At 43.4% G+C, this 22,961-nt stretch overlaps 3 protein-coding genes and 1 pseudogene across 11 annotated transcripts in view; 3 read left to right on the top strand and 1 right to left on the bottom strand.

Moving 5' to 3' along the window:
- The first annotated feature begins 242 nt into the window (after window positions 1–242).
- LOC117144806 (synaptotagmin-4) lies at window positions 243–5,165 on the top strand. Its single transcript, XM_033310181.1, has 5 exons — window positions 243–375; window positions 990–1,089; window positions 1,924–3,110; window positions 3,361–3,435; window positions 3,499–5,165. Exons 2-5 carry the CDS (start codon window positions 1,047–1,049, stop codon window positions 3,616–3,618), a joined length of 1,425 nt encoding a protein of 474 aa, XP_033166072.1. The 5' UTR covers window positions 243–375; window positions 990–1,046; the 3' UTR covers window positions 3,619–5,165.
- A 1,094-nt stretch (window positions 5,166–6,259) lies between these two features.
- On the top strand, window positions 6,260–8,163 carry LOC117143312 (annotated as a pseudogene).
- Window positions 7,909–22,961, bottom strand: part of LOC117143311 (zinc finger protein rotund) — a 36,872-nt gene continuing 21,819 nt past the window's right edge. For 3 of the 9 annotated variants that reach the window (XM_033307947.1, XM_033307946.1, XM_033307950.1), the window contains 2 exons: window positions 10,193–11,213; window positions 7,909–9,650 (listed from right to left, as the gene is read on the bottom strand). In XM_033307947.1, coding sequence (XP_033163838.1) covers window positions 9,331–9,650; window positions 10,193–11,213 — 1,341 coding nt within the window. In that variant the 3' untranslated portion in view covers window positions 7,909–9,330. Of the gene's footprint in view, window positions 9,651–10,192; window positions 11,214–11,898; window positions 15,561–22,961 lie in introns of those variants that run through there. The other 6 variants (XM_033307948.1, XM_033307949.1, XM_033307952.1 and 3 more) reach the window with 5 other exon arrangements.
- Window positions 19,382–22,926, top strand: LOC117142918 (GTPase-activating protein RacGAP84C). The gene is made up of 4 exons (XM_033307216.1): window positions 19,382–19,408; window positions 21,226–21,608; window positions 21,769–22,576; window positions 22,692–22,926. Exons 1-4 carry the CDS (start codon window positions 19,382–19,384, stop codon window positions 22,716–22,718), a joined length of 1,245 nt encoding a protein of 414 aa, XP_033163107.1. The 3' UTR covers window positions 22,719–22,926.

Consider the following 22,961-nt stretch of genomic DNA (forward strand, 5'->3'; position numbering starts at 1 on the left):
TAAATTGGTCTAAATTTTACCCGATAACTTTTAGAATCTGTATTATTTTTACTTACGTATTTATGTATTTTAATTCTTAACCCCTTACTCATGAATATTTTCTAGTGTTGTAAAACTTTCTTTAAGCACCCCTGACTTTGGCTAAGACGTCACAGGTTTCTTCAACCACCGCTTTCAGCTAAAAAACCCACACAAAAAGCTGCTAACTTGTGCGCCTGCGCGAGTTTAACGATTTCCCAGCCAAGTTAAGAAGCCACTGGCAAAATAAAGTCGAACGGCTGCAGAACTGCGTTGTTGAATTTTTTTCCACAGTTTGTGGATATCAAAAAGATTACAATTTTCGGATATTAATTGTGCAGGTCCAGATACAAAAAAGTAAGGCTATAGTGCAATCAAGCAAGTAAATTGTAGGGCTAAACAGTATTACGAGGAAAACGCAAAAACCATCCAGTAGCTACAAGGAAGTAATGGCTTTTGCGAGAATCCCTGATGCTGCAACAGACAGAAGATACAGATACTGAAAGTGATAGTAAAAGTGAACATGCTTTAAACAATACGAAAACCTAAATGAAAGAAAGGAACATTTTTTAATGTGGGACTTTCCCATTGAACTTGGTTTCTAGAAGTTGAAAAACCTGCGAACTTCTTGTGCGTGTGTGCGAGGGCTGCGATGATTCATGCGACCCCAGACGAGCACCCAAGTGGCTCATATGTGTGTGTGTGTGTGTGACTCTCCCGCTCTCTTGCCAGAAAGTGTGCCTGAGTGGGTGTCCTCAAGTAATGCAAATAACAACAAAAGCCAAACGTCAGCATAACCTGAGCAGAAAGCAGGCAGCTGCTGCCCACGAAAAAGCCTCTAGCATACATTTGTGCGCAAAATCGAAGCACGCAATTCTTCACGTGCCACCGAATGTTGCAAACATCCAAAGACAGCCAGCAAAACTTTTCCTCCTCACTTTCAAACCGTGACTAATTGTTATTCCACACAGCCGCCAGGAACATCGAGTGGAAACGTGCTGAGAGCGGCGAAGCCAAATCCATTAAAAATGGCTGAAGAGTATATTCCAGATGCCAGCGTCATGGACACGAGTAAGTACCACACCATATTGCAGCATCCAATGCGACCTTTGTGGTCGATCTGTCCAATTTGCTCATTAGCAACTTGTTCAAAGTGTTGCACACAAGTTGTGCCCAACTTTTTCGACGGCTATGAATAATTAATTCGGGTCTTTGTGCCTGGATTGTGGGTATATCATCAGGGTTGTTGGTTTCGATGGGGGTACGTACTTACATATGTGTTATTTGTTGTGTTTGTTATGTGGGGTGACATGTATAAACGCACAACGAATTGGCGAAAGTTAATGTTCATGTGTATAAGCTCTAATGACAAAAGAAGTCTACAAACAACTCACAGCTGTTAGGGAGAAATCTTCTTTCTATTTTTCATTTCGGTGACTAATCACAGAATATATTCAAATGTATGCTCTGACGTTTTCTTTTGTTCGTATATTAGTAAAAGCTCGAAAATTATACGCTCTTTGTTATTATTGGATACTTTAAATTAGTATTCAGTATATGCAACGTGAGATTTATTTTAATAATATGTTGTGTTCTATATAATTTTCTATAATGTTTTAAATTTTTATTATTATTATTATTATTTTAATTATCCCATTATATAATTTTGAGATTTCATATTAAGCGTATATTTATGCAAACTGGATGTTGGTGCTAGTGCTAGTTAACAGTGGGTTTTTCCTAACTTTCAAATTATTACGAACAAATTTTAAATTTATTTTGGGCCTTAAGGTTATATTAGTGACATTGCCCCATTACCACCCTGCAATTATTTCAAACGAAGACTACTCTTTGGGTACAACTAAACTATGCAAATGTTGCCTAACATACCTGTTGTCCTTCCAGTTGTGCCCGCCATCCTGGGACTGACCGCGGCTGCTGTCCTCTCGTCAGTGGCCTGCATCTGCGCCCGGCAGATGCGCCTCCGGAACAAGAAACAGAGCCAGCACGACGCCTCGTTCCCCTTCCAGCCGACCCGGCGACCGACCGCCGTTCGATCGCCCAGCGGCCAGCCGCCGCACTACTTGAAGAAGTCGCCCTCGCCGACTGGAGGCAAGCAGATGGGACTGCTGTCGCCGATGCAGGACCAGTCCACCTCCCCGATCGCGCAGCCGAATGTCAAGTACAGCGAGGAGGGGGATGGACCCGCCCAGCATGCGGAACAGCAGAATGGTAACCAATTGACCGTGGTGGATGGCAATGGGTTGAAGCACACGCTGCACAACAGCCTCCACCACTCGCCGGTGGAGACGATCGCCAACGGAAGTGTGACCATTACCCTGGACGACCATTCGCTGACCAACGGAAAGGAGCTGACCGTGACCGACCAGTACGGCAAGCTGGGTACAATCTACTTTAAGCTGCGCTACTTGGCCGAAAGGAACGCCCTTATGGTGTCCATCATCCGTTGTCGCGGACTCCCATGCAAGGGAGGATCGAGCGGAACCGGAGATATTCCCACTGGTATGAATGGACGCACTCAGGCGGCCACAGATCCGTATGTCAAGCTGCAGCTGCTGCCGGACAAGCAGCACAAGGTCAAGACCCGGGTGGTGCGAAATACCCGGAACCCGGTTTACGACGAGGACTTCACCTTCTACGGCCTGAACATGAACGACCTGCAGAACATGTCGCTGCACTTTGTCATCCTCAGCTTCGATCGGTACTCGCGCGACGACGTCATTGGCGAGGTGGTGTGCCCATTGACCTCCATCGAGATCGGGGACATCTCCAAAGAGGCTTTGTCCATCAGCAAAGAGATCCAGCCACGGAGCCTGAAGATTCGAGCACAGGGTCGCGGGGAGCTGCTCATCTCCCTCTGCTGGCAACCAGCTGCCGGTCGCCTCACCGTCGTCTTGCTGAAGGCCCGAAACTTGCCGCGCATGGATGTCACCGGACTGGCCGATCCGTATGTCAAGATCTATCTCCTCTACAATGGCCAACGCATCGCCAAGAAGAAGACGCACGTGAAGAAGCGCACTCTGAGCCCCGTTTTCAACGAGAGCTTCGCATTTGATATTCCCGCCGCTGAAGTGAGTAATAGTATCTATATTTTTCTTTGTTTAACGTAACACTATAGAGAACTCTCAATTACCAAAGATATCAAAAGTGATATAATGAGGCATTTAAAGCATCGATTAACACAAATGATTCCATACTTTGTTAAATATTTTCTTGCGTTCGTATAATTATCATAGAACTTAAATATGGACGGACTATTTTTGAAAAGCTTTTATAATAATTTTAAAGAAACCGAAGTAAACGTGCATATCTCAATTACAGGGCGCTGGCGCCAGTCTTGAGGGTGTGTCTTTGGAACTGATGCTGCTCGACTGGGATCGCGTGACCAAGAATGAGGTAAGTCGCAAGGGATGACCTAATGCCAATAGCTGGATAATTGCACGCTCGATATTTTCACAGGTCATCGGTCGGCTGGAGCTGGGCGGACCGAACTCGAGCAGCACCGCCTTGAACCACTGGAACGAGGTTTGCAACTCGCCACGCCGCCAGATCGCCGAGTGGCACAAGCTGAACGAGTAGGGGAGGGGCAGGAACCTCCTGGGCGCAGGCGCCCCTTAATGAGGGGGGAAGGGAGCAGGAGCAGGCAACCGAAATGGGAGTCATGCGGCTCGTCGGCATGAGCTCGTTGCCACCATGAATTTCTCTATTGTTTTTAGCATATGATTGCATACTGGTTTAGTTTGTTTTCTACGGTTTGTTTATATTACACTTGATTTCTGGGAGATCACTTGCTTTGAGTTTGAAGCAAGATTAATGCGAGATAATTGGCCGTTAACGCCACAAGCAGAAAAAAAAATATTTACCAAGCAACCACTAACTAAATTAAATGTATTAGAAAATGTTTAGGACCCTAAAAGTGCATGTAAGTGTAAGATAATTCAGAAACATCTCAATATAGACATGTTTAAATATGAGAATAAGCAAGGCAGGGGAATTCTCAATATATTTTAAACCGACACCGACTTTGTTGCTGTATAAAACTTTACTTCTACGCTTTATGTAACCTATATCCATGTATGATTTTCATATCAAACAGTTAAAGTTATATTTAATGTGCCCACCACTGAAGTTGATTTCCTCAAAAGATATATTAGTAACCATGCATCTGTATAAAATATTTATGATATCTAACGTTTAAGCATACATATGTCTGTACAATTTAATTTTAAATTTTTGAATATTTTAGTTTCATTGTAAAGACCTAAAGTATGCCATTGCTTTAATGGATACCAGACACCAAATTTGCACACCCCGGAAGCTCTTAAAGTTTTGTCCAGAACGAAGCAAAGATAGATGCTTACTGCTTAACACTTTATACGTACTCTTAAAAATTAAAACAAAAATAACTAAAACTAACGAAACAAATAAAACTAAACCAAATTGAATCTAGAGAGAACACGCAGCAGAATGCTTAGCACCAAGAAGCTACAAAACCACACACAAATCGATCGAAAAAGTCAGAAAACATTGATTCGGAGAGGAAACCAACACAATACAATAATGTAAGCAGCATAGTACATGTAGGAATCAATTACCAATAACATACTCTAGAGTATAACCACTCACGAATAGCTCAAACCGAACGCAATAAGCACTACAGGTGTATCTAGCGGCACTACCTTTAAAGGCAACGGATGGAGGAGACCCCGATGAAAGCATAGCTTAACGAAGACACCGAATCATTATCCACTACTGATATTAAGTGTACTGAATACAATTATGAACTATACCAGATCTATATAGACATCAGCCCGCTTCTACGTATATTTTGTAAACTGAGTGTTAGAGCATTAAACTTCATTGAATAACTACGTGCATACAACCATAAGGATATATACAAGCATACATAGCGATTCGCGAGAATCGCAGATACAACTTCAATTCGTGTCCAATCAAAACTTCAATTCGTCTAATGGAAAAACAATAATTACCAATACATATGCGATGAGTTTGTGCAGAGGAACCCAAATTATATGAGATGTGTATAATTCTACATTATATGTAATTGTAATTGTAAGCTACATCAAATGGTTAATTTCAGTAATAAAAGGTATTATATAAAACAATGTGCACTGCGTATTATTTGCATACGTATTAATCGGTGTCTTATCAGCCCTCGTACATCATTAATTCTCTGAGTATACTATAGTTAACAGAGTTTAAGGCTCTGATAAGGGGAGATTCTTTCGCATTTTGTCAGTATAAGAATAGCTCTGCTCGGGAAAAGTTAAAAAGTTTCGCTTTCAAAAACGTTTTGTTTCAATATATTTTTAATCGTTTTAGACATGAAACGCGCTGGATCAGCATTTCAGTTAGTTTATGTTCTCGTATTAATGTGTAGTCTAGGTAAGGGTATTTGACGTATTTCCGATTACACGAACACAAAAGAGTACAGACTAACAGATACCTATTATATCATTGAATGCACATTTTATCTAATTTTCCTTATTATTAGATGGGTTGCTTGCCTTGAAGTGTTACACTAAAAACAATAAGACTCTTTTGGAGAACCAAATATGCGACGGGGTAGTCGATTGTTTGCCAGATGTAAATTCCGATCGGCCAGATGAAAGGTTCGAATTATGTTATAGCAAGGTCTGCGATGAGGATGGTTTTTATCGATGCACCTATGGTGGGTGTTTGAATGGAACTCTTAAGTGCGATGGAAAGATCGACTGTTGGGATGGAAGCGATGAAAATAAATTCGAGTGCTTGCAGGATGCAAATTTACAGAATGAGTACGAAGACCTCAAAGGGAACTGTGTGTAAGTTGTATTTGCCATGAAACACAATTGCTAACTTTTTTTGGGAAATTAATTCGATTTCTAATCATTGAGTATGTTCACGATAGATGCTGTCATAGTGTCGAATTATTTATGAGGGCCTTTTTTTATTTTTAACAAGTAATTTATTTTAAAATTGCACTACCATACTTACCTAGTAAGTCTACTTTTGGGACGACTTTCTTAGCTTTAAAGACATATAACCCCAAGTGCCCGTTAAATTTAAATATTTGATAAATTTATTTAAATGACTGATTGAGTAAATTAAAGCTAATGCATTTGTTAAATATTGTTTACTCTAACATACCTTGTTGGAAAAATTTATTAGTGTTAAACCTAAGGTGTTCTGACAATCATCTTGTGTATGCGTTGCAGAGATGAGGACTTGTTCGATTGCAAGGGGTCCTGTCTGAACTGGAGTCAGGTGTGTGATGGACTGGCGGATTGCAAGGACGGCAGCGACGAGGACGGCACACTTTGCACGGCCTTCGAGTGTCCGCCGCCGGCATTCAGATGCCTCTACGGTGCCTGTGTTAGTCCGAATGCAATGTGCAATCACATTCCCGATTGCCTCGATGGCTCCGATGAGATGGCGGAGATTTGCTTGGCCAAGAACCCATCCGTTCGTCCCTTGGGTCAGGATGTCAAAAACGCTTGGAAAGTGAGACACTGCCGGCTAGAAGACCCTTCGAAATCTCTGGTGGTGGAAAACTATGTTGGTGGCACCACCTTTCAAAGGAACGCCTTTGTGCCCGACAAGACCGTCGTCCATCTAAGCTGCCGCAATGGCTATGCTCTAATCGGCGAGGAGAAGAACATTTGCGACCAGGACCAGTGGCGCTATCCGTTGGCCAGGTGCGTGCCCCAGTGTAAGCACGTAAGTAATATACGCCACGCGAGGCAGTGCACCCTGAATGGTCGCCTGATAGACTGCGATCAGTCGGTGCTGCCGATGGGCACTCAAATGTCGGTCACCTGCTCGTCCGGTTACGAAAAAACAGGAGGTGATGGTCTGCAGTTCTGCGACGAAACCGGAAGTTGGGTAGTTTCCAAAAAACTGCCAAAGTGCGAGCCCATCTGTGGTATTTGGAAGCTGAAAAACGCTACGCCATGGACGTATCCTCCATGGTTGATGAATGTCTTTCAGCGAGGTCACAAGCCGGAGTTTACGCTTGTCTGCCATGCTACCATCGTGTCGCCGTATATCCTAATTGCCCCGGAGATCTGTTTCCGTAATGTGGCCATCAAGAGCGTGGCCTCCACGGAGCCTGTGCTCTATACAGTCGCCGAGGGTCGAAGCTACGGCAACAGCTTTCTGGCCCACGAACCCCATCCGTATAAGCTGCACAACGTATCTTATATACACTATGTTAGGTAAGTCATATTGGTTTCCAGGCTTGCGAATTTAGCAATATTTTGCTAACTCAATTGGTAATTATTAAAAGGGCATCTGAAAGCTGCACTTCATATTTAATCTCCATTTTTTAAGGGAACTTTTACGTGTGTGGAACGTACTTTTACGTTGGAACTGTTGTACTTTCCATAATTTACATTTTTCGGCTATGAAGTAGGGCTAAATGTACTATACATATGCAACAGATATGATTTCATTCATTATGTCATGAGATTATTAAAACAATTATCCTAAAATAGGGAATCAACATAGTAGCTAAAAAAGTTTTGCAATTTGCATGTGATCATTACAGAAATACCTCATTTCTTCCCAATTGTTTTTTAGGGTATCGGATGGAAAGAACTCAGGTACTTTGGTCCTGATGCACTTGCTGCAGCCCCTAGAGTTCCACGTGAAGTTGAGACCCGTCTGTCTTACGGAAGAGGTTACCGACAACTGGATAACAACCGGAGATTTCAAGGGTGTCTATACCGGCCAGGCGATCATCGATGACGAGAGACAACCAGATCGATACGAGCTAAAGGAAGTAGTTATCGACGCCAGTAAGAAGTACCACATTTGTGTGTTTAAGCAGGCCATCCAAAATGATATTGCCGAGACAGAGGCGAAGGATAACATTTAATTCACTTTATTACGGGTTGAGTTTGTGGTTAGTCGGAAATCAATTTACATCAACTGAGGAACACACATCTACTATTGACAATTATATAAGTACGTATGCATATTCAGCTGGATATCGAATCCAAGTCCAACCGGGAACTGTCCGTGTATTTGCATATCTTAGCCATTGAATCGTTTTGTAATCTGCTGTAAACGTTAGACGGTAAAACAAATAATCATTTAGCTCGGCTATCTGAATACCCCAAATGTTTCTATTTAATGTGTGTGGGTCTGGGTGTGTGTGTTGAGTGTGTGTTTCAGAATTCATTTTGCTATTCACTTAACTGTAGGTATTTTCTTTTTGTGTTCCATTTTCGTTTTGTCTTTACATTGAGATTGCGTTCTGGAGTTAAACACTAGCTATCGGTTAGATTAACTTTAATTTAGATTAGGATTAAAATTAAAATTACTTTATTTAATAATACATTACATTTGATGTTGTCATACTCGTAATTACGTTTAGGTTTAGTTTCTGCCATTTAGTACGAAATTTTATAGGACACATTCAGTTTGCTTAGTAACTGCAGTAAAAACGCGCTTTAAAATGTTTGATTTTCATCATTTCCTCCGCTGGTTCAATTAAAGGTTAATTTCGATCTCTTCAGTCTTTCCAAAAAGTAGTACAACATTTCTTTTCGGTTTTTGTTTTATACTTCGGTTTTTGCAACTGCCAACATATACTTAGAAATGTTTTTTTTTTTTCAAAATAGTTTTCATCTATCGCATAGTTTCATTTATAGTTGTAAACACGTTTGATTTCTTGAATTCATTTTGCATTTTTTGTGTTTTGTTTCTCGAGGAGATTCTCTCGGAAATATCTGTATTTAATACGATACACCTAAACAAATATATATGAGGAATTGTGTGTAAATGTAAGTTACGTTTGCCGGTAAGTTCCTTTAGGTGATGTATATCTATGTACAAATATATCGGCTTAGTGAGCAGCTTTTGATATCTGCCATTGCTTCAAGACTGCGAGATCCGTGTGCATCGAAAACAAATCTATTTCCAATTATATTTACAAGCGGCAAGAGACGAGGTCTTCGAAAACTAATCACTCGACGGGAAAACTTTTGCTAGACCGAATTCATATCCCAGGACCTTTATCTGGACCTGAACTGGTGCTGGACATTGTGTAAACATAGGTATGGACGGTGTTTGTCAAATTAGAGTACGTATCGTTGGCCATTTACATAGTGCTTATCGAGTGCGCGAGAACACCCTTAACTTAACCCAAGAAGATCTACAAAAATTACAAAATGACCTTTACTCGCTACGACTAACTACAAATTAATACTGTACAGGAATGCACGCCTCGTCTCCGCTTGGAGAAGCAACGGATGAACTACCTTCCACCTAGAAGTAGGCCCCTAGCTATCCCTTGTCCTTCCCAGGACCCACGCTCACGCCGAGCAGGTGCTCCCCCGCCATCAGTCCCGCCGGCTGGTGGGCGTAGTTGCGGATCTGGTGCAGCGAGATCAGCTGGTTGGGGAACGCGTTCGCGTTGTTCTGGTTCACGTTCTTGTTCGGGAAGCTGATGGCATCGTAGAGATAGGGCCGCTGGGCCATCGGGTGATGGCTCAGCGAGTTCAGGTGCGGGGGCATCGAGTTTATCGGCGTGAACGCCGAGTTGCTGGTGGTTTTCGTTATGGATGCGGCATCATAGGGACCCACGGCACTGGGTGTCGAAGCTGCTGGGAAGAATTGAAGAGGCGGGAAGTCAGAAGTTAGTTAGGGTAACTATTTTAAACAAGAAAAAACGCTATAGTCGAGTTCCCCGACTATCAGATAGACTTAACTCAGTGCGAGCGAACACAAGAAATTTCAAATTTCGATAGAAATTGATAAAACACATAAAATAATACAAAAATCTAAACTCTCTAGCTTTTATAATTCCTAAAATCTCGACGGACAAACAGACGGATATGGTCAGATCGACTTGGTAAGTGATGCTAATCAATAATTTATATACGTTATGAGGTCGGAAACTTTTACTTTTTCAATCTGTCAGAGGTCAAAATACCGGGATCTAGAATCTTGGCATTGTAATAAAAAAAACCGCTCAAGTTATGGATAGAAAGTTAAATAACTTGGAGCATTAGAAAGTATGTGTACTTTATCGTAAACGTTTTCTGTAATCATTTGTTGAGCTCAAAGGCCATAGGAAAGAGGAAAATCAAGTGACATTGCACTACATATTGTCTAGGTGAGGTGTGTGAAAGATCGTATCACTTACCAATATCCTCCCGCACCGGATCGGGCATGCGATGATGGGGCTGCAACTCCGCGCCGTGTCCGTTGCTTTGGGATCCGTTGGGAGCCGTCGGCTGAGCGTAGTGGGCTTCCATGCTGTGCTGCGGAGGAGGTTGTTGCTGCGGATGGTGGTGTTGCTGCTGCTGTTGTTGCTGCTGCTGCTGGGGCGGGACATGTTGCTGCGGCGGGACTCCGTGTTGCGGATGGTGGTGGTGCGCCTGCTGCTGCTGCTGTTGCTGTTGCTGCTGCTGTTGTTGCTGCTGCTGCTGCTGGTGCATCACCTCCATGGCATTGGCTGCAGCGGCCGAGTCCGGACTTACCTTTGGCCAGTAGCCGTTGTCGCTGGGGGCAATCGAGACGGGGGGCAGACCCAGGTTGTTGCGCTGATGCTGGGCGGGATTGGGGGGCGGAGGCGGTCCATTTGCCGGGTTGGCGGAACCGCCGGCAGCTGCCGCGGCCGCCGCTGCAATGGCCGCCGCGCTGCCCGGCACGATTGGTGGCCGCTTGTCAGTCCGCTCCGCGTGCTTCTGCATGTGCTTGGTCAGGTAGGTCTCCTGGGTGTAGGACTTGCCGCAGTACTGGCAGATGTGCGTCTTCAGGTGCTTCGACTCCTTGTGCTTGGGGATGTGCTCCAGCAGCGAGGGCTCGTCGGAGAAGCACTTGTAGCAGGAGTTGCACTTGAACGGCTTGTCCGTCTGGTGGCACCGCGAGTGCGACTGCAGGTTGGAGAGCTGCGAGAAGGCCTTCTGGCAGCCGGGATGCCTGCACTTGTACGGCTTGTCGCCCGTGTGCGTCCGGATGTGCTGCTGGAGATGCGAGAGCTGCGTGAACTTTCGCTGGCAGATCTCACAGCGGTACGGCTTGATGCCCAGGTGGATCCGGGTATGCTGCGACAGATACGACGAGTTGGCGAAGGCCTTCGAGCACTGGGTGCACTTGTACGGCTTCGCCTCCCGCATGTGGATCTGCGTGTGCAGCTGGAGATCTGCCTTCGAGCTAAAAATCTGAGGACGGAGAATCGTATATTTAGATTTGGGTGACGAACGGATAATCGAATGCCTGGCTGCTGGTATAACTACTAATAGGGTACAAAAAATCTTTAAAATTTTTAAAAGTTTGTTATCTTAAAGGAGCTATTATGAATGCATTCAATAAGTTGCCTTTAGAGCCAAAAAATGAATTAATGTAAGCTATTATAAAATGAATATTGGCATTAGACGGGATATTGCTGTGATATGTTACAAATAAGTGAGAAATCGCAATAAAGGTTCCTTCAACTTAATATTCAAGCACAATATTTTATAAACTAATTTCGAGTCTAAGTTTAGGCCACTCTTGAATGAAACCAAAGTTCAACCAAGATATACAAAAATACTTTGTACTTTAAACAACTGATAGATAATTTATATGACAGTAGAATATATTTAAGCCCTTGAAACATATTTTATAAATATAATTATGAATACCTGGAAATTTCATTCCTTAAAATTTATATAGAGTGGATTTACGAACATATTGATTTCTTAACCAAAAAGGTTCTTAAACTTTCCTTTAAAGTTCCCCAACTCCCTGATATCTCTTCACTTAACAAAGAAATTTCACGTTATTAAAATCGTGAAATAGATACTTTGCTTGACCCCAAAGCCAAATATAAAATGTTGCAGACTTAGTTCGAAAGTTGCCCATCACCTTGGTGTCCTTCACGTCCAACTGGGTCATGTGGTGCGGCGAGCTGGTGGAGGATGATATGCCATTGCCGGATCCTGCTGCCGTGGTCACGTTGCCCACGCCAGCAGCCCCCGCAGAGGAATTTTGAGAATTTCTTTCGTTCAGCGTCGCATTCTGCATCCGGATGCCGCCATTGTCCACGCTGTTGCTGGTCACTATGATGTGCTGGTTGGGATTGGGGTAGATCCGGGACTTGCGGCCTCTGGTGGATCCGGTGGGGGTGGGTCCAGCGGTGCTGCTGCTCCCACTGCTGCTGCTGACCACTGCGTCGTTCACGTGCTTTTGGCTACTGGCCACCGATCCACTGACCGCCGACGAGGCCACACTGCTCTCCAGATTGGTGATACTCGGCTTGGGCTCCGGCACCAGCTGGTACTGGTGTTGCTGCTGCTGGTGATGCTGTTGCTGCTGCTGTTGCTGCTGCTGCTGCGGTGGCTGTGGCTGTTGGTGGGGCTGTTGGCTGTAGCTAAGGACGGAGTTCCTCAAGTCGGCCGTGTTGGAGAACACACTAAGTGGACCCAGGGCCACGCGCTCATTGAGGCTGTTCCGCAGGTGATCGATGGAGCGATGCACGGCATGGGAGTAATCCCCGCCAGCGGGCGGAATCTCCCCGATCAGCGGCGAGTTGTGATGGTAGTCCAGGCCGCCGCCTATCGGCCGATACTCGATGAGACGGCCTTCCATTTGGCTGCTTATTAAATCTATTTTGGTTTAGTTTTGTTTCACTGGTCCAAGCGCAATTTTAATTCGTGGGTTAACAGGTATCTTTAGGTTTTCACTCTTACTTCGTTATATTTTATAGTTCAGCTCTGCAGTTGTAAAAGAACTTTGTGATCACTTATATTTTTTTTAATTTTTAAGTTAATTGCATATTATTATTGAGAATTACGTCCCAAGGGACTCGGCCTTGTTGTTTTCGTTTTTGAGTTGTAAGATCGTGGAGAAGAATGATTCTAGTTCGATCGTAATTAGCCCCGAAATAAATAAAATAAGATTCAGAATTGAAGAAAGTATGAAATTATTGATTCCAATACATCTTTGTGAGCTATTAAAGAAATTACTTAAGAATTCTAGTTATTTTTCGAAACCCAATCTGAAGCTAAAACAGCTTTTCAACACTTCATCCTCTAACTAGAGATTGACCCCGAGAATTCTCCCAACTCAGTTTCTAATGAATGCGAATGCAACAATTTGCGAAGCAGAATAACTTTGTTGAAGCTGTGTTAGCGCTTTGTTGACACTGTGCCCCAACTGCCAAAGCCAATATTAAATAAAGGGGAAATAACAGAAACGAATCTCCACCGAAAACCTGCGAGACCCGACCGCAAAAACGCTTTGGTCTCGACTGGTTGCACCGCGGATCCGGAAAAGCGACTTTTTGTCTCCGCTTTTGTTGTCCTAAATCTAACGCCATTTTTTCCACGGCTCACTTTTATTTTGCATTTTCAATTGGTACGCCTGCCCACATTTTTTTCGTATTCCCCTTAACTTTTTTACGCGACAAAAATATTTTTTCCGCACGAATTTGGCTTTTTCGGGCTTGTGTTCGACTTTTTGCGAAGCGATTTCGTTCTTCCATTTTCTATGCATTTCTCTTTTTGGACTGCCTTCGATTAGATTTTTTCTATATATTTGTATAAATGCTTGGCTGTGCTTTTTCAACCTCCCCCGGTTTTTCCCGATTTTTTTTGTGGACAGCTAGTCATTCAGGCGCAGACATGCCGCAGACATCCTGTGGAATTTTCCAGGTGAAAGTCCTCAATGGTATTTTTCTGCTGGGTTTTGTTTTTTTATTGAAATGCTCCAATTCGATACCTTCTAGTTCTAAACGCGACAAATTATTCATTCATGAGTGGAGTATTTGTTTGCTTTGTTGCGCTGTCAATGTGGCTCTTTTTTCACCATGTTTTTATTAGTTTGTTTAGATATAAATGGAAATGGATTTTTTGCGTCTATACCATTGACCTTGAACGCCATTTTTTGGTGTTAGATATTTGCCGGTTCAAAAAAGATGGCAAAATAGATATGTCAACACTTTGGACGCTGACATGCAAATGCAAGCGAGCGAACTGTGGCTTTGGCTTAATTATTGCAAGTGTTAATGCATGATTAACAAATTATTTATGGAATTGAAATGTAAGAGCTGAGAGGTTCTCTGAGATTTAATTGACATGACAATGAGCCATGGAATGCCTGGTGGCAAATATGAAATGCGTAATGAATTTAAATGATTTTCCAGCTTGAAGTGGAAACCAGAGCATAGTACCTTTTATATTTTATAATCTATCCCAAATTAAACTGGCTTCAATCTTTTAAAAACGACTAACTCTGTGCTTAGGTGCCCGTAACTTCTAACGAAATGACCTATGCTCATTATGAAATACGTCTTTCTTTTTCTATCCAAATGTATATAAGTACGATTTTCCCCACCTGCTACCTGATGCTGCCAGTCAGGCGGTGTGATTTCTTTTTTTATTGGTTTGCTAAATATTGACTTTTTTGACATAGCCATTTAATTTATATAGGAAGCTGAACAAACAATCGGCCCAGGCGAGTACATAGGCGGATGGCACATAATGTAATAATGGCGGAAAATAAAAAATGCAAAAAACCATTTGAAACTAAGAGCAAAAAATTGAAACTGGGGAAAATGTGTTGCCTCTGTCTGTGTTTGCATTTACACTGAGTTTGGGTTTGTTTGGGCCTGAGTTTGGGACCTGGGCTTTTCCGATTGTGTTAATACGTAGTTTGGGCTTTTAACTAATTAACATTTAGCGGTTTGGCAATATTCTCGCCCGGCTCTCCAGCCGCATTCCCTCACAGATTTGCGGGGGATGTTATTAATTGAAAAATGTGTAAAAAGTTTTGCGCGCTCTTTTATTATTCATAATTTGCTGTTGTTGCCCTGTTTTTTTTTTTTATTTAATTCTGATTAATGCATTTTTCACACCGCTCTTTAGGTTTTTGTATTAACTTGTTCAGAATCACAAAAATATTTCCACTTTTTTCACAGTTTTTTATTGTTTCAGTTTATGAAAAATGCATTGCGCGATGTTATGTGATACTTTTTTTTCTTTGTGTTCACCTTTTTTACATGGCCAGTTTCTTATGCATTTTAATGATATTTATTTTCACATTTTGCCATAGGAGTTGATTTTGTCAGCTTTTTGCACTAATCATTAATTAATTTCACATCACTTAAAATATGCAATTAATATTATGTGTGTTTGCCATAATTAAAAATAATGTGTTCATCTTATTAGGAGCGTACGCCCGAGGGACCCTTGTAAGCGTTGTTATCGCCGCGCTAGTCTTTGATTAACTGATCGCTCCGAAAAGGATTTTGGCCCAAACATCCAAGTGCAGCAACAGCTGCTGGCCAAAAGGTCCGCTTAACAACGGCTGGTTATGCGAGCAATACTAACTGAAATCTCACTCCGGCGGTGGCCCAGCGATCTTCTCAGCCTATCGAGTTTCGGGGACTCAAAAATCACGCTGGTCCAGCTCCGAATCAGGTGTTCTGCGGTGCCTAATTAGTTTCAGCTTGATTGGACCGGATCAACTCAAGGCTCGAGTCGGTGGAGTCGAGTGGAAAATTATTCGGCCATCGAGCGATTGACATTGCGACCAATCGAGCTGGGAACCTTTGAGAAAACGGACTCGACAGCCCAGCGGGTCTCATGGTTTCGATTAGGATAACCCTTTCAAGCTGATGACAGCTAGAGAACTTGGGATCAACATAGAACATTATAATCGAGTTGATTTGCCATCAAACAAATATTACTTGCTTGCAGTAAAGTAAAGTAAACAGTAAAAAATATTTATGTTGGAAAAATTTAATCAATTATCTTGCAGATCCAGAAATTTTTGTCATCTTTAATATTTTAGGTACCCATATTTGTACTCAACTCCGATATTCGTTCACAAGTATCCATATTTGTATGCTAATCCGTTTCCTGCGATTTTTTTCATACGGCAACCGTACGTATGAGTGATAAAATCTAAAATCTAATTAATGCTCTGGAGGTAATAAAATATCTCTTAGGACTGGTAAATAATTTCTGAATTCTTTAACAAAGATGTAAACAATTACGTGATAAGTGTTTTTATTTTAAGAAATGAATTTTTAGTTTATTTTAATACTTGGGGTATTTTATAGTTTGGGATCATTTCATATAAATTACTTTGCGTAACTCAGGTTAATTTTTTCATTTTAGTTTTCTTTTATTTATAAGAATCTTAAATGTTGCAATGTCGTTTTAATATTGAGCCATGCTCATGTTCTCAAAGTTAATTAACTTTCCTTTTATTAAAGTACTTTGATGTGTGTTAAAAGAGAACGTTAACAGACAAGAGATCTTTGGATTTCCCCTTGAGTATCAAAACTCAGTTTCGGCCATTAAATCTGATTTGGAAATGGGTTGTTTGCTCGCACGCCCAAGTTGCAGGAATTGTTTTGACCTTGATATTGAGCACAAGAAACAGCTGATACGCGGTGCAAGCACACCAACACATGCACGGCGACCGGCGAAGAACATTTATTATTTATACGTAAAGCCCGCCAGCTTCCCCGCAAACACACACACACACACTCACACTCACTCCAAGACACCAGGACTCGCTCAGAAGCAAAACAAAGCCAGCTGTGGCTGCTTGGCTGGCTTTCTTCTGGGTTTTCCTGCACGTGACCAAGACAAGGACGCGTTGCGTTAGAAGCTCGCGTATCCTTAAGATGCACACCCACACTCGCACGCCCGATATTTTTTTCCTGGCCAACAATAAATAAAAACACACACTGGCTAGCGGGGAAGCCGGAAAACGTTGAAAAGCGCGCACACGTACCACCGGAAACGGAAACGGAGACGGAGACCGAGACCAAGTCAAGAAAAAACCCACTGCCTGTGTGTGTGAGTTTTCGCTTGTTTTTTTCTCAATATTTTCGCATTTTTTCGTGGCGCTTTCCTTGCGGCTGAGATACTTTTTCTTAACGTTGCCGCGGCGACGAGCAGGAGGCGAAGGAGTTTCGCCGAAGACGTTTCTCGTGGTGTTGTCGTGTTGTTATTTCGCTGGCTGCACTGGTATTGGTGGTCACACTCGCATCCACATCCACTTCCGTATCCGTATCGGTATCGTTATCCTTTGTTGATATCGTCCTCGGCGGTACGGACTCAAGGAACATGTTGCGCACGGAGAAAAAACACGGAGCAGACTGAACGGACTTGGCGAGCGTGCCGGAGCCGAGAGCACGATCCGTCACCAATGTAAAAACTCAACTAAAGCGATGATGAAAAAATCTGAAACAATATATTTTTGGGGGGCGAACCGCACACACAGATACTCTCCAGAACACACACACACACAGACACAGATGCAGAGGCGACGCAGCATCGACAGGCAGACAGACAAAACGCGCACTAACACCACTGCGAAGCTTCAAAACGCAGCGGCAGCAGAGTCCATCTGTGTCTGTGTGTGGGTGGCAGTGGGTGGTGTGGGTGTGGGCCTGGCTTACTAAAGGCCGCCGCCGGCCGACACAAACACACTCACACAGGCAAGCGGTAACTTCGAAAAAAAGCAGCGGCCGCAGCAGCAGCGCCAACAACTAAGCGAGCAAAAAAAAAAAATCAAATACAACAAAAAAAGGACTTAGCAAAAAAACCGAAAAAATATCCAAACGCACACAGAGAAAAAAGTTTTGGTTGCATAGGCGGCGAGCTGTGGCGTCGCAGTCGGCGCCTCTGCTGCCGCTATTCAAATGCTGCGACGCCGGCAGCGCTGCCACCTGCCAGCAGCAGCAACAACAACAGCACAGGAGCAGCGCCAACATTGACCCAAACTCAAAGAGGAGCGGAAAGGAGGTGGGGCAGGGGGCTCTAAAAAACGCGGAAAAAAATTGTGTAAAAAAATAAAGGGGAATTTTGCGCCGGCGACAAACCCACGCACACAAGCACATGGCCATGCCAATACACTCACACAGACGCACTGGAATTTTTTTCGCTGTTAGCCTTTGCCGCCCCAAATATCCTGTCTGCCCCACCCCCTGCCAGCCACCCCTGCCCCCATTTTTTTGCATTTTGTTTTGTTCGACTTTGATGCGAACGTACTTTTTTTATTGCGCAAAAGAGAGGGGAATGCCGCAAGAGAAGGAGAAAGAGAGAGAGAGCGAGAGCACGTTTCATTTGACTTTGCAGGCTGTTTTTGTGTGCTTTTGAATTTGTTTGCGCTTTGTTTTTGTTTGGCACTGGTCAACAATTAACAAAAGTCATTATTGTGGCTCTGCATTTACCCGGCGATATTTCAGCTAAAATACCGTGAACTGGCAGATTAATCAATAGCGCCGGGAAGTAGGCAACTGTTTTGGTGGCCGCCTCGTTTCTGTGGTTGCGCTTTCTAGCACTCAATCAGCCCCACATGGCTGGCGCTAGAAATACCCAAAAAATGTGGCAGCGCACGGGTGGCCGCCCAAAAGGGGTGGGCGCAAGCATCACTCACCTCGGGCAGCCGAAAAGCAGCAGAAAAAGCAGGAAAGGCAGCAGCCTCCGCCCTGACCTAAGCCACCGCGCTGGCTTAACTGCCAACAGCAACCACCTCACATTCGGCCACCCACTCCGCCCACTCCGCCCCATCCAGCCCCCACCGCCGGCCAACCCCAGTTACCCCCAGCTATCGCAAGCCACCCCACTGCAGCCCTCTGCCGGCGTCGACGTTTGTCTGCTGCCGTGGTTGCTGATATTTCTAAGTTCTTTTTTTCGCATTGCAACCTTGCCTCAGCTTCTTCGCCCAGCACGACCCACCCACTCCCACTCCCGCTCTTTTTTCTTCCCAGCAGTTTGCACATTTTTCCCAGCATTTTTTCCATTTCCATTTGCTGTGCATTTTTTCTCTCGGCGCCCCTCCTTTTTCCAATTTTTTTCCTGCCACAGGAAATAAATTTTTTCCTTTCTGTCGCCCCGTCTCGCTTGCACCTTGTGCATTTTGACCCCCCCTTTCGCAAAACACAATCATTTCTTTGCAGTCATTTCCCCACCGCTTTGGTGGTGTTGCTATTGCTGTTGCATTTGCATCTGTGTTTTCGCTTTTAGATTTTGTTTTTTAGGTTTTTGCATCCTGGCCCGCGGCAGAAAGAAAGGGAGAGGAAGAGCCTTAAAAAATAGCAGAGTTGCCATTGAAAAATACAATTTATTATAAATTGTTGTTTTTAGTGCCCAACTAGAATTGGGTTAGACAAAGCGACGATTGAGGCGGAATTCTTTAACAGGTTGTTTTGCGATTTATAGTTCAATTCACAAAAGGTCACTTAGTGAACTGATTTTTTTCTTTAAAATCATATCGGCCATCTTATGTGTAGGTTAGCATATCAGAATTTAAATATCTAGTTTTTTATACAGTATTTTTTGGTGCCAGGACTTGTTTTCCTTTTTTATAGAAATATATATAAATTGCTATGTGGATATTTCAAGAGTGTTTCCGGGTAGCTAAATGACATATATCTGAGACTTTTAATTAATTAATTGCTGATTTCATGGTTTTAGTACGGAAAACCATGTTGTATGATGTTTTTTAACATCCTGAGCCTGAAACCATTGCCTTGAATTATTTCATTCTGTTAAGAAGCTTTAGTGGAAATATTTTGTGCTCGATGCAACCAAATAATTCCTTAAATTTTCGAGGAACCTTATAAAAACATTTTGATCAACTTTTGTGTGTGAAAAATTAATTATCACCACGTGGCAACACTGTCAACGTGCTTTGATGCCATTTTTTCGCACTCGTTTTTGCCCAGAACTCGCAGTTCAGCTCCCCTCTTTTTTGCATGTTTTGTGGATGTCCAAACATTTTTTATGCTGTTTTGTTGTGTTTCTGTTCTTTTTTTTTTGCCTTTTGGAATACGCAACGGACAGGCACACATATAGGGCCACACACGTATTTGAACACACACAGTCACAGGCGAATCAGAAAAAAGTACAAAAAAGCATTTTGTGAAAAGAGGGAGTGAGGAGTGAGGCAGGGGATTGCATGGGCTTATTGCGATGCGTGACTCGTATTTGTGGACTTTGAATACAAACAAAACAGTCGGACACAGATAGAAACCCACACAAGTGCAATTATGAATACTACGCCCACACACACGCCGCGTAATCACAGAGAGAGACACTCTCACTCACAGCAATGTGTGCATTTCAATACGCATTAATAACTACGAATTCAATGTGGCAGTGGCAACCATGCTCAGTACTTCAGCCCAAAGCTCACACCCACACCCACACCCTCAAATGCTCACGCACACATAGGCACACCGGCGTCAATGCAGCTGACGCCTAAAAAACGACTACAAAAAAGCATAAAAATCAAATTCCCCGCCTTGCTCGTTAATTTTGCTGCCGCTGCTCTTCAATTCACAGCCGAAACTGAAAAGTGCCATGATAATTTTGTTTTCACTCTATACGTACTTTAAAATCGCAACTGGCCTATGATTACCCATTTAATCAACAGACAGATCTATGTTTCGTTCTCCACAAAAGTTCCAAGCTCAAATTCCCTTTAAATTCTAATTTTTGTGTTTTTTTAGCACCACGTTTACTCAACATTTTCGCTTTCTGACGTGCCCGCCTCACATGAACTGCAGCTTTTTTTCGTGCTACATTTTTGCTGGTTGCATTCTATGTCTGGTGGCCGCAAAACGGTTTTCCATGAATTTTTCATCCATTTAGCGGCGCCATTGAGCCATTTTCTGGGCGCTTAGAATTCATAGATACTTTAGCAAATTGTTTTTTCAGTTCGATTTTCTAAATTCTTTTTGTTTTTAGGGATTTTTAGGTTTTGTATCGTGACATTGAATCTCGGTGTGACAATAAATTCTCTAGCATAGGGCTTTTAACAGGGTTTTGATTGAATTAATTGAATCGAAAATATAAAAAGAAGACCACTTGCTTGTTTATGTGAAGTAGACAGAGCAAATATGAGTTATTGTTAGGCATAATAAATTGTTTATAAGATTTCTTTCAATTGACAACCTTTACAGATTATTAAGCTTTTTCGTTTTTTCCTAGTAACACCTTAGCCGCCCATTTGATTTCTGCTGAGCAACCTAAATGTGAGTTATCCAGAAATATTTACAAATGTAAGACCCACAGTAGGCACTGTCTATGGGTGATCGAATTTTTGTGCCTCCAGAACTATTTAAGCTATCAGCATTCACCCGATTCCAAATAAACCAGAGGAGTAAATAAACATTTCGGTCGAGTATTCGGAGAAGCGAGCCGATAACGTCTGCCTAGCTAACTCAAGCCGAAGTGGCCTCTCTTCGGAAATTGCCAACTGACCAGAACAGCTGAATCAATCGGCAGCTTTACGATTAGTGGCTCTGGGAGTCAGACGCCCTCAAATCGACTTTATTTGTCGCCCGATCGCCCCACGATGCAGGACAAACGGAGGCTTCTGCGGGAGTACAGATCCTACGATGACCTCAGCGAGCACTACCGCATGTTCGGATCGCAGTCCCTGGACTCCCTGCAGGATCGCGTGGACATGAATCCCAGTGGCTGCGATGGCTTATCCACGGACGGACTCGACTTCTGCTCGCAGTCCCATTCGGGGCTGCTGAGGGAGCACAATTTCAAGATTAAGTCCTACTACTACAATGTGGGGAACTGCGTCCACTGCCGCAAAAGGTGAGTTGCAATCACGGAAACGTGGAACTTCTGAGAGGACTTCGATCATAACTAGCCCACGTCTTCAGGGAATTTTACTAACATAAAAAGTTGAATAACATCCCAACCCTCTCTGACCAGCATTTCCCTCCCTAACCGCGTGTCCCTGGTCTTCTTCCAGGATCCGCTTCGCCACGGCCAGCCTGCGGTGTCGGGCGTGTCCGCTCCGCTGCCACATTGGTTGCTGCCGCCAGCTGACCGTGAACTGCATCCCCCAGCCCCAAATCCGCACGAAGCGAGGATGTCTCAGCGATTATGCGCCTCGAGTGGCGCCCATGGTGCCGGCCTTAATTGTCCATTGTGTAACGGAGATCGAGGCGCGGGGATTGCAGCAGGAGGGACTCTACCGGGTGTCCTCGACCCGGGAGAAATGCAAGCGACTGCGTCGGAAGCTGCTGCGTGGCAAGTCCACTCCGCATTTGGGCAATAAAGACACCCACACACTGTGCTGTTGTGTTAAGGACTTCCTTCGGCAGTTGGTTCACCCTCTGATTCCCATTTACCACCGAAGGGATTTCGAGGAGGCCACGCGTCACGAAGATCGTCTGGGTGTGGAGATGGCGGTATATCTAGCGGTTCTGGAGCTGCATCAGGCTCACAGGGATACGTTGGCTTACTTAATGCTCCACTGGCAGAGAATTTCCGAAAGTCCTGCTGTCCGCATGACGGTCAACAATCTAGCCGTGATCTTCGCTCCAACTCTGTTCGGAGATCTGGATGTGACCCTCGAAAATGTGGTCACTTGGCAGCGGGTGCTGAAGGTGCTACTTCTGATGCCCGCCGGCTTTTGGTCTCAGTTTTTGGAGGTCCATCCCCTACCCAGTTCTTTGGGCAGCACCTATGACTTTGAGAACCGGTACAATCAGCGCCACTGGGACAGCTCGTCCAATCTGGGATGGTCTTCTGTTAAGACCTACTTTAGATCAATGGTAAGACCTATGGTTACACGTTAAGAGACTTGGATTTTATATTCGAATAAGCCAAACTCAATATAAGTAATCAAACACTTCATATAGATCTTTCACTGAATACTTCTTGTTTCAGGTCAACCTTAGCAGTACTCACCTATAGTGAAAGTCTTATGACTGAGATATCGAGAATGGATGCAGTCACGATTTGAATGTTTCTATTTTCTTTTTCATTTTATTTTATATAACTTTTATTATTCACTACAGTTAAAGAACTAATATAAATTGGATCTCTAACATGTTGTGCGTGTGTTGTTGAATTATATGTGGCTAACAAGAGTACTTGACTTCTCAAGTGCAATCCTTGATTTATTGAATCACCAAAAGATACTCTCAGACATTATTT

Source organism: Drosophila mauritiana, chromosome 3R, assembly GCF_004382145.1.
Source record: "Drosophila mauritiana strain mau12 chromosome 3R, ASM438214v1, whole genome shotgun sequence".
Taxonomy (NCBI): Eukaryota; Metazoa; Arthropoda; class Insecta; order Diptera; family Drosophilidae; genus Drosophila; species Drosophila mauritiana.